Here is a 17,267-nt window from a genome sequence, read left to right on the forward strand (position 1 = left end):
TGGACGTAATTCCGCTTGCCTGGTCCCAATCGCTGATGGTGCCAGTCTATATGAAAGGACAAAAGTCCTTTCTTATAGACTGGCACAATCAGTGATTGGGACCAGTCAGGTGGAATTACGTCCAGTTCCCAGATTCTACCTAAGACCTCAGTCAATCTCGCTGCTAGTACTGGACCACCATCCTCAAAAATCTCTGGGCTAAACCTGTCAGGGCCTGCTGCTCTCCCTCGCTTCAGATTTCTTATAGCTTTTTCAACCTCGTAGAGAGTTGGCGGACTTACATCAATTTTCCATTCAGGACAACTGGGGATCGTGGGTAACTGAAGTGTGGCTGAAGGCCAGTTGAACTGATCCCTAAAGTGTTCTGCCTATCGATCCAATCTCCTGGATTGAGAATGAATGGTATGTCCATCTTTATCTGAGATAGTTTCGCTGATTGTCGGGTTCCTAATATGTGTTTCTTTAACAAGTCTGAATAGCTGTGTGCTGTTACCTATTGCCGCTGCCTTTTCCATTTCTCTTGCTTTCGCTACCCACCACAGTTCACGATCATTGCGTAGGCTTCTTATTAGCCTTCGCTTAAGCTGACTCCGCTCTTCGTTATGTTCAGAGCCAGATGGGATGAGTTTTCGAGCATCTATTAGTGAGGTAGACACTGCCGAGACCCATTGTTTCCCCCTAACCTTATGGTTTACCTTAATAGCGGATATCACTGCTGTCTCCACAGCTTTACGGATGTCATTGCATGCTGCCTCGGGGTGGGCACAACTTACATGTCTGCCTGACTGTCTTTCTAGTTGTTGCTGAAATATATTCTTAGCTTGCTTATCGTTAAGTAAAACCCTAAGAGGTTTCTTTGCAGTGTCTTTCCTACGTCCAGTAAGACGCAGACAGATACGCAATCGCACTAGAGCATGATCTGAATCTAAGCATGTGCTCCGGAATGAGCGACAGTCTTCTATCGAGCCCCTCCATCGGTAGCTCATAGCGATGTGATCTAATTGGGTCCAACGTTGGGACGAATTCGGGGGTCGCCATGTCAAAAGATGTTTTTCCTTATGCTTAAAGTTAGTATTTGCAAGAAATAGGCGGTTATCTGAGCACAGCTGCAACAGACGGTCGCCATTATCTGTTCTTTTAGCCACGACACCATAGGATCCACCCAGGTGTCTTTTCTGACTGCATATCCTCTGAGCCTAATAAAAAGATCACTCCATTGAGCGAGTATTGATGGTGCTTCTTATTAACCGGTTGCATTGAAAAAAAATCGATAATGTCGTCTTTTGTGGCTTTGATTAGCAGAAATAGATGTCCCATGAGGAATAAGTGTTAAATTAACTGTCTTAAGTCCTGTCAATTCAATCTACCAGAGAAACCAATGTTTATCACATATATTCAACGATGATGCCGTTTTTTATGATGGTATTCAGCTTTTTCTTCAATTATGTTGTGGCGTATTCTATTACTAAAGACATCCAGCTAGCCTACATTACTTTGTTACCTATCTCGTAAGAATCCGTACCAGCAACATTATTTCGTAATATTTAACAATAAATATATTTGCGGCCTTACACAAGTCAAGGATATCCGCTCAGTTGTATACTAATACCATAAAAGTTTCGGGTATTTCCTCTCATTTCGACTATTAAAATAGTGAAGTGGTTGTAAATCGAACATTTTATAATGCTCACCACTTTTGGCTGAAAGCTTACTTTTTTTGTGACCCATCGCTTATTTATAATCTCTATACATGTTTATGTAGAGGGGTGGCTTGGTAGTTAGGGAACTTGAGTTTGAACCAGTAGGTCACAGGCTCAAATGCTCCTCCACCTACTTCAATTTCGAAAGCCGTTTAGTATCATTACTTTAAATCCATGTACTTGGTAGGTGAGCTATGTACGTAAATAATAGTTTTTTTTTAACATTCTCCTAACATGTCTTTGATTAACACTCACGACAATGTAGTTGATACTTAGGAATTTATTATGGTAATCAAGGAAAAATAACATATGATTTGATCGTTTGAGATACAGACTTTAGAGGCCACCTAGTTATTGGTTGGTAAGGCTGCATTGAAACTTGTTTATCACCAGCTCAAATATTAGCCTGAAACAAGACTAACAGTAACTTTTGGCTACTTTACCAGCCGGATGGATTGTGGAATTAGTCACTGATTCGACTCATTGATATGAATTTGTACGAACATATTGTATTTCCCTACCAGCTTTTACCAACTCATCTATTATATTCCCGTCTACTCAAGTGACTTTAACTAATTCCTAGCTGTCAAGTCACAGGTTCAAACTCAATTTGAGTATCTTTCGGTAAGTATCTGAATAGTAGTTTAAGTTCTCACGCATTACGTGTCGCGAACGTTATTACATGCATCGTTATGTTTCATTACTGAATTATATTTGCATCACTTTTCGTAGTTTATTCACCATTTGGTTTACTAGCAAACAAGCCTACTAACCGTTAGGAAGAAGCAAAATGTAACTCAGAGATCTAGTTCTATTTACTAGCTGAAACAGTTGATTTATTGGTTCTGTAGATTACGCACTTATTAAATTTATTTATTTATTTGAACATAAATAGTGGTACGGGGAGGTACCAAATATATATGCGCCACACATTAACAGTGAGATTGTAAATAGATAGATATTGTGAAGTGCGTATAATAATAAGAACAACGAACAGAATTTAGTGTATGAGAGTGAAGCAATAATGAAAATGGGAGAAACAGTTCACTTGGTAAAAATATAATCAGCAAGAATTCTTTCAGATAAAGAAGCTACATTCACTTTTATGAAGAAAATAAAAGAAAGTTACAGTGGGATGGTCACTGGCCATGTCTGATAACGTCTCAAGCCACTGCGTTTCACCATCTCTAGGACCCCAACTAGGGAATTGTGAAGGTCCAACAGAAGCCAGTTCTGTACAGCTTTCTTTCATACTACGACGCCATGTCATACACTGACTACCTCTCCGCCTTTCCTATCCAGCGTCGGCAAATAATGCATGACGTGAAATTCTCTGAGACGACATTCGTAGAGTATGTCCAAGCCACCGAAGTCGGTGTTTCAAGATGGTGACACCTATTGAATTATCGTCTCGGCGCCCGAACACACGATGCCGAACCTCTGCATTACTAACATGGTGTTGCCACTGTATGTCAGCAATCCTTCGGAGACAACGATGATCGAACACAGAGAGACGTCTAACATCCTCAACTCGGAGAGGCCAGGTTTCACAAGCATAGAGCAAAACTGCTCTCACCGACGCGTTGTAGATCTGACCTTTTACAGCCAGACTATCATCACGAAGGCGCCAAAGATAGCCCAGATTGGCATAAGCCGCTTTGGCTTTCACTATACGTGAATCGATCTCATTATTCACGTCACCACTAGCATTTACACAGCTACTCAGATACACGAAATTCTCGACAACTTCTATCCGCTCAATACCCAGGGTGAGTCTCGGATCAGGATCTTACCAGCCTTGTAAAAGCACTTTTCACTTGGATAGTGCAAAGCACATACCATACCTACGGACACTAATTGCCAACTGATTAAGTGAGGACTAGATGGCTTGGGCATCATTGCACAATAGGACAGAACCATGCGCATACTGAAGGTCAAGAAGTTTTTTCCAGACAATAGACACATACCTCCATCAGGTACATCTATCAGAGCTGTTTCCAGAACATCATCTATGGCAAAGTTGAAGAGGACTGATGAGGTTGGGCAACCCTGTCGAACCCCATTGTATTGACGAAACAATAAGGAGAGGCGGTTGTATCCTCTTATTCCGCTTTAGGTATTTGTGTACAAAGCCTTCCAGATGTTAATAAACTTCTCAGACACACCCTTTAACAGACAATCCCAGAGAAGTGTCCTGCCCCACTAATCGAAGGCGGTACTGATGTCGATAAACACAACGACTGTTGGCCTGTGGTAGGTATGACGGTGTTCTAACATTTGGCGGGGGATGAAGATATGATCAATATGTCATCGACCACAACGGGAACCAGCCTGCTTCTCGCGAACCAATCTTCCACGGGTTCTGAACAATATACGAAGTATGACGGGAGCCAATAGTTTAGACGCAATCGGAAGTGGACTTATCCCCCGATAGTTGTTGCAAAGACGACGTGAACCCTTTTTAAAGATAGGGACAATTATCGACTTATTCCATGATGTCGGAGAACTTTAATTGCCAGACATTTTTAAATAACTCAGTCTGTTTCGTAACCAGAAGGTCGCCACCATCTTTAAAAAGTGTCTGAGTTAAATCATCTGAGCCTGGTGATTTGTGTCGTCTCAGGAGTTATATTTCCTTGCACACTTCCGCCTCGTTAGGTAGATCAATCGTTACGAACCATGGAGGATAGGAAGATGTGATCGATGTTTTCAGGGCAGCAAACCAGTTGAATTGGTCATAAAAAAAACTGCCTATAGTCCAAGACGTCGGTAGATGTTTTTGATTGGCATCCCGTCATCTTCACAAATTGTTTCACTCATACCAGACTGTTTGCTGCCAGTAACTTGGATGAGTTGAAACAGTTTTCGGCAGTTACTAGATGCAGTTGCTGCTTCCAACTCGTCAGCACGCTCCGACCATCAAGCTCCTCTGTCCTTACGCAAGCTTTGCAAAAAAACGAACTGATGGTAAGTTTATGATATATGAAAGAAAACTTTACAGGACTGTCATCTGCCCATCGTTCATGACCTCTTGGTTGGGGTCCTTGAGATAGTTGAACATTACCTTCATAAATTTTCAGACTTGGTTCAGAATAGAAGGTAGTTGCTCTCTTGCTGTAATTTTCTTTTTCTTGCTTCATATAAGTGAGTGGAACTCTTCTAACTAAATGAGTCTTTTCTTGTTGCATTTATGTTAACTGAATCGGTTCTCCATTTGTTTTTTATACTCTCATTTAACTATTTTTTATCATACCCGCTTTCCTTTCCCAATATCCTCACAATCTCATGTTCTTATTGTGTGGCTCAAATGTATTCTGCTGTCCTTTTGTATATATTTGTGTTGAAATAAACGAATATATATTGTAAAAAATAGTAAGTTTTAGTTTTCTTCGTAGTCGTAGCTAATAATTGTAGCAGTAACTTACCAGAATTTTGTCAAGTAATTATGAGATCTTTTTATATCACTTTTCCTTAGCAGATTTTCGGTCTTATCTAGGATAGTGTATGTTTTATCTGCTACTTTTTAACTTTGTGCATATAGTCTTATTATGTATCTTATTCTAATAAACAATGGTAATTATTCACTTTAAATCCATATATTTGTTTATTCATTAATGTCTGTCCGTCACCTATTATTTTATAACTTGACCACCCAATCAACAGTTTCAGTAGCATATTTGTTTGTTTACTTTCTTACTGTAGAAGAATGTATCGCTCATTCTCCAGGCGCGGTTACTGCGGCAACTTTAGGCCGTAAATCTGGTCGAGTAATGGCCACTGGAGGAGAAGATCGCCGCTTGAAACTGTGGGCTGTTGGAAAACCTTCTTGTATCTTAAGTTTGACGGGGCATACATCATCCATAGAAGCTTGTGAATTTAGTCAGGAGGAAGATCGAGTGGCAGCTGGGTCTTTATCGGGTTCTGTCCGTATTTGGGATTTGGAGGAAGTTAAGAGTAAGCCACATTTAGATGACTGTTTCTATCTTTTTTTTTCTGAAACAAACTTAAACCTGGAAGTTTGGTGAAATGATTCACTTTAGAAAGTATAAGACAGTATGAAAAGGTAACCCAGTCGATGGATTGAGCGGAAAGATTCAATTATTTCAATTAGTATCAACATCCCATACATCACCTTCCTCAGTGTCCAAAAAATTCATTATTACGATTCAACTCAGTAATCAAGTATATGTTTGTGTGTTCAATTAATTGTGAGGATTATTAATACAAATTTGTCGCTGAAACTGAAGTAGTGGGAGCGTAATTTGGACCTGAGACTCACTGGGTAACATATGTATACTTTTACTACAATGAATAGTTGTTCAGGCTATAACAAGTAGATTCGGGTTCAAATATGTGGCTAAAAGTCTATCATCCTTGCTTTCGACTATCAGATACATTGTTACACTGCTTGTTTATGACTTTTACTGGGTTCTTTATTGACTAGAATATTTGTCTTATCTAAAACTTATAGAAATAGTAACAGACAAAAGTAATCCATTTTACTTATAAACCTGCAGATTATCTGGCATGCATAAAACTTTTTATCCATAAGTGTCTTGCATTTTGATGACTGACTTTCATGCTCTATTTATAGGATAATTTAGCGAATAGAAATATCTTAACGATCACAAACTGAATCGTGTACTAGGTTATAAGTATGATCTACTATTTCATAGCTAACATAAAGAATAAGGTAATTTATATGTTTATCTATTACCAAATAATCATCCCAATAATCTTAATTACCATTGTCGTTATTCAGCACTTTAGGCACTCTTTTTTTCTATCATATCACGGGTCCGGATTCCGTCTCATTTGGTATGAATCGGGCACCTATGCTCTTTTATTTTATTCCGCACAATTAGGATTATTCACAACATATTAGGTGAGACAATGCTTGTTTAGTAAGCTTTGGATTTTTTAGGCAGAATAAGTCACTAAGGTGATGTAAATGTAGTCGGCAAATAAGTTACATCAATTATTACTGTCTTCAGATAATCATCCTGTAGTTTCTTGCATGTGTGTGCAAGTTAGGCAATATCGGCTACCACACGAATACCCTACATTTTATGCTTCAGTAATTATGCTTATGCTATGTAACCAAATGACTGGTTGCTTTTTACACGATTGTTTCAATGAATAATCCAATTTTAGTCTTATTACTATTTATAGTTGTTCGAGCCTTGTCTGGTCACACATCAGCTATCAAAACTTTGGACTTTCATCCATATGGTAACTTTGTAGCCTCAGGCTCTATGGATACCCTTGTAAAGGTGAGATATTTCCCATTACCTAATTGTTTTACTTATAAACTTTTCTATTAAACTTGTATGTATTTGATATAATCCATTTTGTTTACTGTTCGAACTTATCCATTTGTAGGAAGAGTTCAAAACTAGATATAATAAGCTAAATAAAATGGATGCATCATGTTGTAAAGTTCAGTAAACAATATAGTGTGATTTTAGTGTATGTTAACTTGTTTCATTCCGTAAAGTTCACATATCTGATGTGTAAATTACATGTCAAGTTACTGATAGCGCTCCCATGAAAGCAAATTCAACTTAAAGTACACTTCATTGAAATATCCCTTTCCTAAAGTACATAGATTTTCATTCATTTTAAAAGTAGGTATCAGGGTATTTCATAGTTTTCAACGCTCATTGTTCGTTTCAAAGCTGCAATTGTCACCAATAATTTTATAAGTTTAAGTAGTTAAATATTTCGAAAACAAAACTTACCGTTGTGTATTAACTGGTTACTCTAATTTTCTCATCACTTAGCTGTGGGATGTATCTCGTAAAGGCTGCATTAATACTTACCGGGGTCATACTGGTTCTGTTAACATGATTCGCTTTTCTCCTGATGGGAAATGGATTGTTTCTGCTGGAGAGGATGGAATAATTAAAGTGAGTTCTTACTGAAATGTCTGTTAAAAGAATATGAAACTTGTATACGTTTGTAAGTAACTCCATCTTTCACTTTGATTGATTGATGACTTGATTTACCACACATGTTTGAATGTGTTAGCTGTTTCAACCATTTAATTCAAAATTGACAACCCCTTGTTTCTTGTTGAAATTTTGAGGCATGTCTTACCTATCCATAGATTCAGAATTTTCAAAGATACGAATCCTCAATACAAGTCATCGGTTAAGTATACTATTGTTTCTTAAAAATACATTGTCAGCCTGCAATACAGAAATCGGGTGCAGATGAATACACCAAAAAGTCATTAGGAACTTCAAATTAGTTGCTTGTGTGAAATAAACGATTTAAATATTATGACAAGCATATAGGTCCTTCAGATTACTATTAGATGTATGAGGGAAATAGCGCTATTTATATTTGAAAGCTCTGAGTCTTAATAATTTATAAAACAGAATTTATTTTCAGAACATCTGTCTGTGATAAAATCTTTTAATATAGAGATAGTCGATCAAGTTATTTTAGTTTTGAAGCTATCATTTGACAAACTCGTATTATAAACCTATCTCTACCAAGCTATTTTCGTTTCACAAAATGTAACTTAAATAACTTTATAAGCAGAGGTGAATGGTGGCCAACAGTGAAATCCAGGACCCGCTTTTCCTCCCATTTGGAACTCGTAGGCTGAATGTACCTGTATCTCAGGGTTCATGTTCACTCCGGTACTCTAACTCAGTACCGTTCGCCTCAAACGCTGTCGCGTCATCCACTTACTTACTGCGTTTAGATAGCCACTAGCTTGTGCAATGGGGTGAAGTCTAGTTCTTTTTTGTATTGGTTGCTTGAATCTTCCCACTGACGTGTTTCGGGCTGCAATTGATCAGTCTTTTATCGACACATATGCATCCTGTACGGATTGCCTCGATATTGCTATAAGTCACGAGCATAATAAGCAGATTATATCTGGATTCCCGCTTTTTTAGAACGAAAGTAGCAACTGCATAATTGTAAGCTAAAAATATAACTGCTCAAACATGAGTAATTCAGCACAAAGTATAGACTTCAATTTAAATGATTAAGGTAATATTATTCTAACTTTTTGTATTCATATAAATGTCAGATATCAATATTATCTTTATGGGCACGTGTTCGCACATTGTATTCATTCATATATTCTCATTCCTTGAATGTATCATTGTAAATCATGTAAAACTGCATTGTTTGATGAATAAAATATTTAAAAACTATGTCCGAAGCCAGGTAGTCCTTTGACAGGAAAGTCTTAAATAATAAGACAACCTAAATATGGGTGTTCAGTTTTGTCGACTATGTTACAACCAATCGCTTTGAAGATATTTTGCCATGGACAGCCAATATACCAACTAGAGCCATACCGTAAGGTTGATGTAGCGATGGCCCAAGTTCAACAAATTATTATCCCCCCTTTATACGTTCTGATGTGGTTATTGTAGCTTATTTTTTTATTCATGTCAAGGTGAATCGACACTAATCAAGGCCGTTCTATTGTATCCAATATATGTTAGTTTGTCCATCTTATGTAACAGACTGTTGGCTGTACGCATTTTTGTTCAATTCATTTTTTCTAAGGCCTTTAGTCACCTCATCTTCGAAACCAATCCTTAGAACATAAAGTATGCTAAATCACTCAACCAAAGGTATATATTAGACCGTCTGATCAAAAATCAGGTATTAACAACCAAAGCGTATCGTTACAAATACAGAGTAATCATTTACAAAATAAAATGAGTCAATTATATATGACATATTGGGCATATTTCTGTCTTCTTTCAATTAGCCAGCTACTGCTCAGATTTCTAAATACCCCACTAGTAAAAAATGAAGTGAGTAAATAAAAATGTTTTCATGGTCAGAACAACAACCACGGAAAATAATCTCAGGGTCATCGAATAGTTCCGCCTGTGGTTTTGATTGAGCTAAAGTACTTATTGGGAAGGCTTATTGTGATTCTGTGTATTAAGACTTCCAAATTGTTTTTTGAACTTTTGTCTATAGGGAGTATATTTTAAAAAGAAAGCAGTTTTGTAACGATAGTTCACAGTAGTTCCTTTCTATTTAGATGTTAATTTTTTAGGAAGCTTAAATCGTAGTTATCATTATTTTCTCAAGTGGTAAATATTAGCCAAAAACACTGAAAAAGACAATAATTACCAAAATGAACCTCAGGATAATTTTAGTAACTGTCATTTGGATATCCTGAAATAAATTAGTTATATTCTGCGTAACTAAAAGTTCATCTGTCAGTATAGAATATTTTCACTACAACATTTAACTTTACATTAGCATACTTAATCCTGTTAACCCTCGTCAAGGAGCATAGGCCACCCACCAGGACTCTCCATCCAACCCTGTCCCAAACAATACTTTTCATGTCTGCTTCCAATTCTCGACCCAGTGTGTTCCTCGGCCTAACTCTTTTCCATTTCCCTTCAGGATTACAAGTTAGCGCTTGCCTCATGATTCAGTTTGGTGATTTTCTCAATGTGTGTCTTATCCACTTCCAGCATCTCCTAATTTCCTCTTCAGCTGGAAGCTGGTTTTTTCTCCCCTACAGTAGGTTATTGTTGATGTTATCTGGCCAACGGACATTCAGTATCTTGCGTAGGCAATTGTTTAAAAGCACTTATACGTTTTTGATGATGGTTGTGGTAGTCCTTCAAGTTTCAGCTCCGTACAGTGGAACAATCTTGACGTTCGTATTGAAGAGTTTAACTTTGATATTAGTTGACAGTTGTTTTGAGTTCCATATGTTCTTCAACTGTAAGAATGTTACCCTTACTTTGCCAATCCTTGCCTTTACGTCTGCATCGGATCCTCCTTGTTCATCGATGATGCTTCCCAGGTACGTGAAAGACTCCATATCTTCCAGGGCTACTCCATCAAGTGTGATTGGGTTATTGTTCTCTGTGTTGTACTTGAGAATCTTGCTTTTTCCTTTGTGTATGTTGAGGCCTACTGATGCAGAGACTGGTACTGAACTGGTTTTCTTCACCTGCATTTGTTCGTGTGTATGGGATAGAAGGGCTAGGTTATCTGCGAAGTCCGAATCTTCTATTTGATTCCGAGTTGTACATTGTATTCCGTGTTTTCCCTCAGATGTCGAGGTCTTCATAACCCAGTCGGCCACCAGAAGAAAGAGGACGGGGGAGAGTAAGCAGCCTTGCATGACTCCGGTCCTCATTTGAAAAGCGTCTGTCTGTGAGAAGGTAGCATCTCTACAGATGCTGGTTGTCCGAGGGAAACACCTTACTACTGTTACACCCCTCTATAGTTGACAGTACGACTTCGCCCTCAGACCTTGAGTTGCTACTTTTAGTCTTACTGTTCTCCAATCGACCTGCCTGGTATGGTAGAACCTACAGGAACATATGTCACAGTCCCTTTAGCTCGGTCGGGTAATCACGATAGGCAAGCCCGACCACTACGTCAAGGTAGCGGCTACGGTCGAGGGCATCGGCAGTTAATCATACTAAAACATTTGACTTTAACTATGCGTTTCCCAGTCAAGTATTTAAATCAGGGAAACTATTTACTTTTTGATGAACATCATTTCATGTTCATTTTGATTGTTATCTATTCTATCCGTGATAATTTAGATTTTTTCCGTAACTTCTAAATGACACTGTTTCTGGAGAACTAACTGGATAACCCATCAGTTTTACGTATAAATGATTGTTGAATATATCACTGTTCTGTATTGTGGATTCATACATTTCGACCAAATTGTAGTACTCTGATCTTTTGTTTCTTTTTATTACTGGGAAAAGCTTAACTAACGCTTATACTGCTCTCATAAATAACTCTTTTGGATATTCCTTAATCTGTAAACTACCCACGTTATTTTGTCATACTTCGACTGTTCAACAATGTAAATCACAGTCTGTGTTGCTTACACATGTTTCTTACGTCATCAGACAAGATGTCTTGTTTTGTCAAACAGAATGAAAGCCTGATAAGAATATTCTTAATGTTATCTATCTGTCTATTGTTTTGATCTACCCGATTTGGACTTCTAGACTTAACGGATATAAACGCTTCTAATAATGCCAGTCAGTTTATCCGAAGTTTCGTCGGTCATTATTGATAGCATAGTAATTTTTTCCATCAAATTTATAACATTTCAGCTTCCTTTCTTGGGGTATTAAAGATTTAAGGTTCCGTAAACCTTTTTCAGTGAATTATTACGACTAAATGTTTTTTTCCAGGATGTATGTCTTATATTTTTCGTCGGCATAGAGAATTCAGCGAAAAAAACATTCTCTTAGATAAAGTCGTTTACTTAAGCTGTACATTCGTACTTGTAGTTGTTTGGTAAATATCTCTATTGAAAGGTAGAAAAGATTGGATCATAAGGCGATTCAGAATTTCAAATATCAAACGAGGTCACGTGATAATGAGGTGGTTAGAGAAGAATAGAAGGATGAAAGTAATTTACGGATCAAAATTATCAAAGATTATTGTCCTCTTGCCAGATATGAAGGAAAACGAAAAACTTAAAGATCATAGTAATAACTGAATATAATAATCATGAAAAATTGTTAAAGGATAATAATAACTGATTCCAGTTTAAAACTATAAAAAAACAATTAGAAAAAAGCAAAACCAAAACGTACGACAGAAGCGAATTAAGGCCAAATAAAGAAAAGAGCTTGGACGTATCTCTTTTGCACACAGAGTTCGGGCTTAAATTAGTGGATCGCCAACGCCTCAGCAGTGCATAAGTTTTTGATTCGACCTCCCTTCGATCCAGTGCCTTTGATTGAGTAGATTATTTTAAACGAAGACTCCGGAGCGACGCGTCTGGAGTTGATCAAATGCTCGTGTATTGAATTGGTAACTGTTTTGCATTCCCGTCTTAATGTTCTGCGTTTGGAAAATGGTCGCTTTGTGAAGTCAACGTAGCCCGCCCCACAGGAGCGACTAAACTTATGGATGCACATCTATGCGGCCCATAGCGAAAATTGATTCTTAACTCATCTGTGGATGGTAGACCGGCTTGAGAAAACATTATGAAGCTTAGCTGAGTAGAAGGTTTTATTCAGGGGTTTTAAAATCCGTTTATTTAAGATTTCAGCAGTCGTATCTCTTTTAAGTTCGATATTTATAAAAAGAGCTTCATTTGGACCGTTGTTGCGTTTTCAGGATGTTGTCTTATTGTTAAGTTCCTGTAAACAAGTCTAGGTGGGTAACTATTTCTGATGAGTATCTGTCAAAGTTAAAGTAGTTCTTCATCCGGTGTGTCATTAGAACATATTCACCTAATCCTTGAGGATAAAGAGTGTATTGTATCTCTTTCTAGACAATGGGACTCAGTTATGGAAATTCGTATCCTGACCATTCCAGGTCTGTTTTTTATATATAAATTTCTGTAAAGAACCATCTAACCCTCTTTTCAACCGGACATCAAGAAAATGAGATTCCTCGTTCTCCTTTGCTTCCAATGTGAATTGAGTTGAGTGATGACAATTATTAAATCAATCTAAAATTTCACTGGGGCTCATATTTTCACAAATAATTATTATCATCCATATATCTCCCATATAGATGAAATCTCTCAATTGTTGATCGAGGTGTTTCATTTTCCAGATTGGCCATAAAACAATCAGCAAAGAAGGCCTCACTGGTTAATCCGTTGGAACTCCATCAGTTTGTCTACACAAATCATTAGTGAATCTGGATCGCACATTGACAGTACATGGTAGAAGTAGCTCTTCTAGATAATGTTTTGGGGTACAAATATCAACGTTGTTATTTTCACTAAAGTCACATCAAAAACAGTTTTTATGAGTGGGACATCTGTAAAGAAAGAAGTGACACCCAATCGAGATCGTTTTTCCACCATTTACGTTGATATTTCTAATCGAGTTGACAAAATCAAATAAATTGAGTTGTATTTATCGAGCAACTACAAACACCTTAAGTAAATGATTTCATCGAAAAGAAAATTTTCGTTTGTAATTGATTCTAGTTATTTAGAAAAATTACATATTGTCGTTCGGAAACTAGAAAATATACGCTTCTACATTAAATTCATTTCAACGATTCAAGTATGTGGTAGACTGGATTTTCATTTCCTGTACTTATATATTAGTTTATCTTCTGATGGATAGGGGACACGCAAATATTCAGTCTTGTCGACTGTCTTACACAATGTGAAGAAAAAGATTTCCTTTCAGATCATCTGTTTTTATTAAGATATTGTTTCATTACCTTTTCATCAAGTTACCTAGTGATAATAGATATAATGTATCTATATGACTACCTAGCTGGAACTTAACAGTAAAATGTAATCGATCACTTTTATGGCTTATTAAAATTATGTTAATTATCCAAACTATCAAGAAAATCTATATAAACACATACTTCAAATGTAAATGCTGAAATTGTTTACTCATAGGTAATTATATTTTACCTAGTTATACTAAATGCTTCTGATGAGAAGTAAGTGATGTAAAAGCATGTTATTTATCTTGTACCACTCGATCTAGTAATCCGTATATTAGCGACGCGACTGTAACCCTTACTACTACTGAGTTAAATTTGTTCATTCAACACCGTATATATGTGAGACGTGTCGTTTTTACACTAGTATAATGCTTTTTTACAAGAATTTGCTGAAATCGGCGTTATAACGATAAAATGGTAAATTATATCTGTTTATCACTGTACTGTTTATTGCTGTTATTTGGATTTCGTTGTTTCTTACTTCAAATACCAAAAATCCCCACTTTGTCCTAATTTTTATTTCAACCAATAGCTTTGGGATTTATCAGCTGGTCGACAGTTGGCCGAATTAGTCGGCCATACTGGACCTGTTGTTGCAGTTACATTTCATCCTACTGTTCTTCTGCTTGCAACTGCCTCAGCTGATCATACTGTCCGTTTGTATGACTTGGAAAATTTCACACAAGTTGCCGTCACTGGGTCAGAATTAAACGCCACCAATGTGAGACGTATTGCATTTCATCCGGATGGCGTGTGTTTGTATGTGGCTACAAACGATTATCTCAGAGTGAGTTTGCGTTTAGGCATATATATATATATATAATGAATTAAATTTTCTTGCTTTGAAATCACTTCGGTTACCGTTTGCCATTCATGTTCACCGAATTCACTCCTCTGTCTGTAAATTCAGACTTAACCAGAAGATAGCTACCATCAACAATACACGTGGAATAATTAAAAGAAATTTTCTCTTGTCTGTTCTTCTTGAATTATTTGTCATAGTTAAATTTATGATTATTTCCAGTACTCAAAGTAGCTTGTGTATGTTTTACAGATTATTCTTCAGTTATAAAGAAACGATTGTTCCCAAGGTGTGATTTGTCGCAACTGTAATCCTAATCCTGTCTTTTCATCTTATAACATTGTATTGTCTGACCTGTCTTTGTATAATCAGTTATCTGGCTATTCATATCCATTTGTACTAGTTTACAAAAAAGTTGACAAAACATTTCACATGCATTTCTTTATGGAAGGTGTTGCGAAAAAATCGCCACTCATGTACACGTAGATACACAGAAGTAAGCCATATGTTTATATTTTCAGTATGGGTTTGTAGAGATTGTTGAATTTCATCGAGATTATAAACCAATCTAAGTTGGACCACCATTTAAAACGTAGAGGCACTGGACGGTCGTTTCGTCCTACTATAGGACTCCTTAGGAGTGCACATCCACGATAACACATCCGGGACTCTAACCCAGGACCTTCGGTCTCGCGCACGAATGCTTAATCTCTAGAACACTGAGTCAACATCTAACGGTGTGTATATATTTAGTAGTCGTTACATGTTAATTTTCCACACTATTGTCATATAAGTTAGTATAATCTCTTTCTGCTTCCATATCATAATGAATAACTATTTATTTATCATAGATATATGATTACGAGAATATGTCTTGCCTAGAAACTGTACACGTTGGTTGGCGTGCTGGTGGGGGTCTGGACGATATGGCTGTTGCTCCTAGTTTCAATCAACTTGTCGGTGTGTGTATCTCAAATTCACTAATTACTACTTATGTTGTGGATGTGAAGTCTTGTATACCATTCACCACAAATTATTCAGATAATATTGTCGAGTCAAATAAGGACGTCTGTGCACAGTCAACTCAGTTGATTACCACCGGTGTGAATACATCAGCTAATTACAATCATAATGACAATAGTAACAGTATTCCTACTATCCATTCTGTACAACAGATATGTGGTAATAGTAATCTTGTCAATTATATGCAAGTAAGTTATTTGACGTTCTACTATACTTCTGTTTCATTAAAAAGTAAAATATTTCATAAATCAAATATTCATCTACAAATTTATCTGATGAACTATAAGCGTCACTTCATGAAACCTAGTAAATCTACTCAGCTTCCTTAAGCGCTCTATATTGAAAGAATCAACTTATCGTAATCTTAAGGGATGTGATTGTTATATCCTAGCAAAGACATAAGTACGGGTAACTCCCAGGACCTATTAACGGACGACTATTCTATGTATATTCTTATTGTTTAACTGTTGAATAGTTATACAATAAAAATATACATAGAATAATCGTCCGTTAATAGGTCCTGGGAGTTACCCGTACTTATGTCCTCGCTAGGATATAACAATGATCACCACTGCGAAAAAATATGGCACCTATCGTTTGTAAGCTTCTCACCTACTTTCAACTAAATTTCCAAGCTTATGTTTTTTATATCATTGAGTGAAGTATTAGTAGTAGAGGTTAAGAGTTCTTGGTTCAACCTCAGCAGGAATCTCAAACTCGAATTGTACAATTAAACAATAATTCCATAGTTATTGTTGTGAATTTAAGCTTATAATAAGATGAATGCCGATACATACAATCTAATTACTGAATAATTATACAATAAGAATATTTATAGAATATTAGTCCATTAATAGATCCCAGAAGTTACCCGTACTTTAATCTTCACTTCGATATAACAGTTATTGCTAATTTTCAATCGCTATGTAGCAGGAGATATAGACTGCTAGTGGAAACCCAACTTAAAAATTTTAACAACATTCTGTTTTGTATCTGTTGATGACTGTATAACAAAGTGCTTATCTTGCCCTTCTCAAACTGTTTTGTATTCTCTCCATCCACGTCTTCTAAAATTTCATTATTTTGAAAAGCTGTTGATATGAAAAACGTTTTATTACCTTTTGGGTTTGTTAAAATTTATAAGTTATGAAAAGAATAGATTATTACCATTCCATTCATTACTTTTAGGAGTAATACTTAGACTTAGCGGGTATACTTTCCACCACTAATCGAATTAGTCTCTTAAACTGGAAGAACACTGGGAATGTATTGATGTAGTATGCATTTAAATGAGGCTATAGTTATTCGGAGATAAGGTATCAGTCAGCTTCAATCCAAGTCCTTAGTCTTTCAAATATCCAGTGAATCTACTTTAAAATCCAATTTTAATGAATTTGTTATGTTTATTATCTGGTGGAAAACTTGTTCGTTTCTATTCAAACTTTTGTACATATCCTACTCATTAGAGATTGTGCTTGACAAATTTGCAACTTATTGATTTAAATACTGAACTTCCAACCAGTGCGTTATCGGTTTGTAAAGTTGCTTAA

General features: G+C 36.6%; 1 protein-coding gene across 1 annotated transcript; it reads left to right on the forward strand.

Annotated features, from left to right (window-relative positions):
• Positions 1-5,470: 5,470 nt before the first annotated feature.
• Positions 5,471-17,267, forward strand: Smp_173580 (putative katanin P80 subunit; the record flags this gene model as incomplete). Its single annotated transcript, XM_018788837.1, has 5 exons — positions 5,471-5,654; positions 6,873-6,973; positions 7,484-7,609; positions 15,546-15,905; positions 17,184-17,267. The coding sequence occupies 5 exons, from the start codon at positions 5,471-5,473 to the stop codon at positions 17,265-17,267; spliced, it is 855 nt and encodes a 284-aa protein (XP_018654340.1).

The sequence above is a fragment of the Schistosoma mansoni genome, chromosome W, assembly GCF_000237925.1.
Source record: "Schistosoma mansoni strain Puerto Rico chromosome W, complete genome".
NCBI classification, from domain to species: Eukaryota; Metazoa; Platyhelminthes; class Trematoda; order Strigeidida; family Schistosomatidae; genus Schistosoma; species Schistosoma mansoni.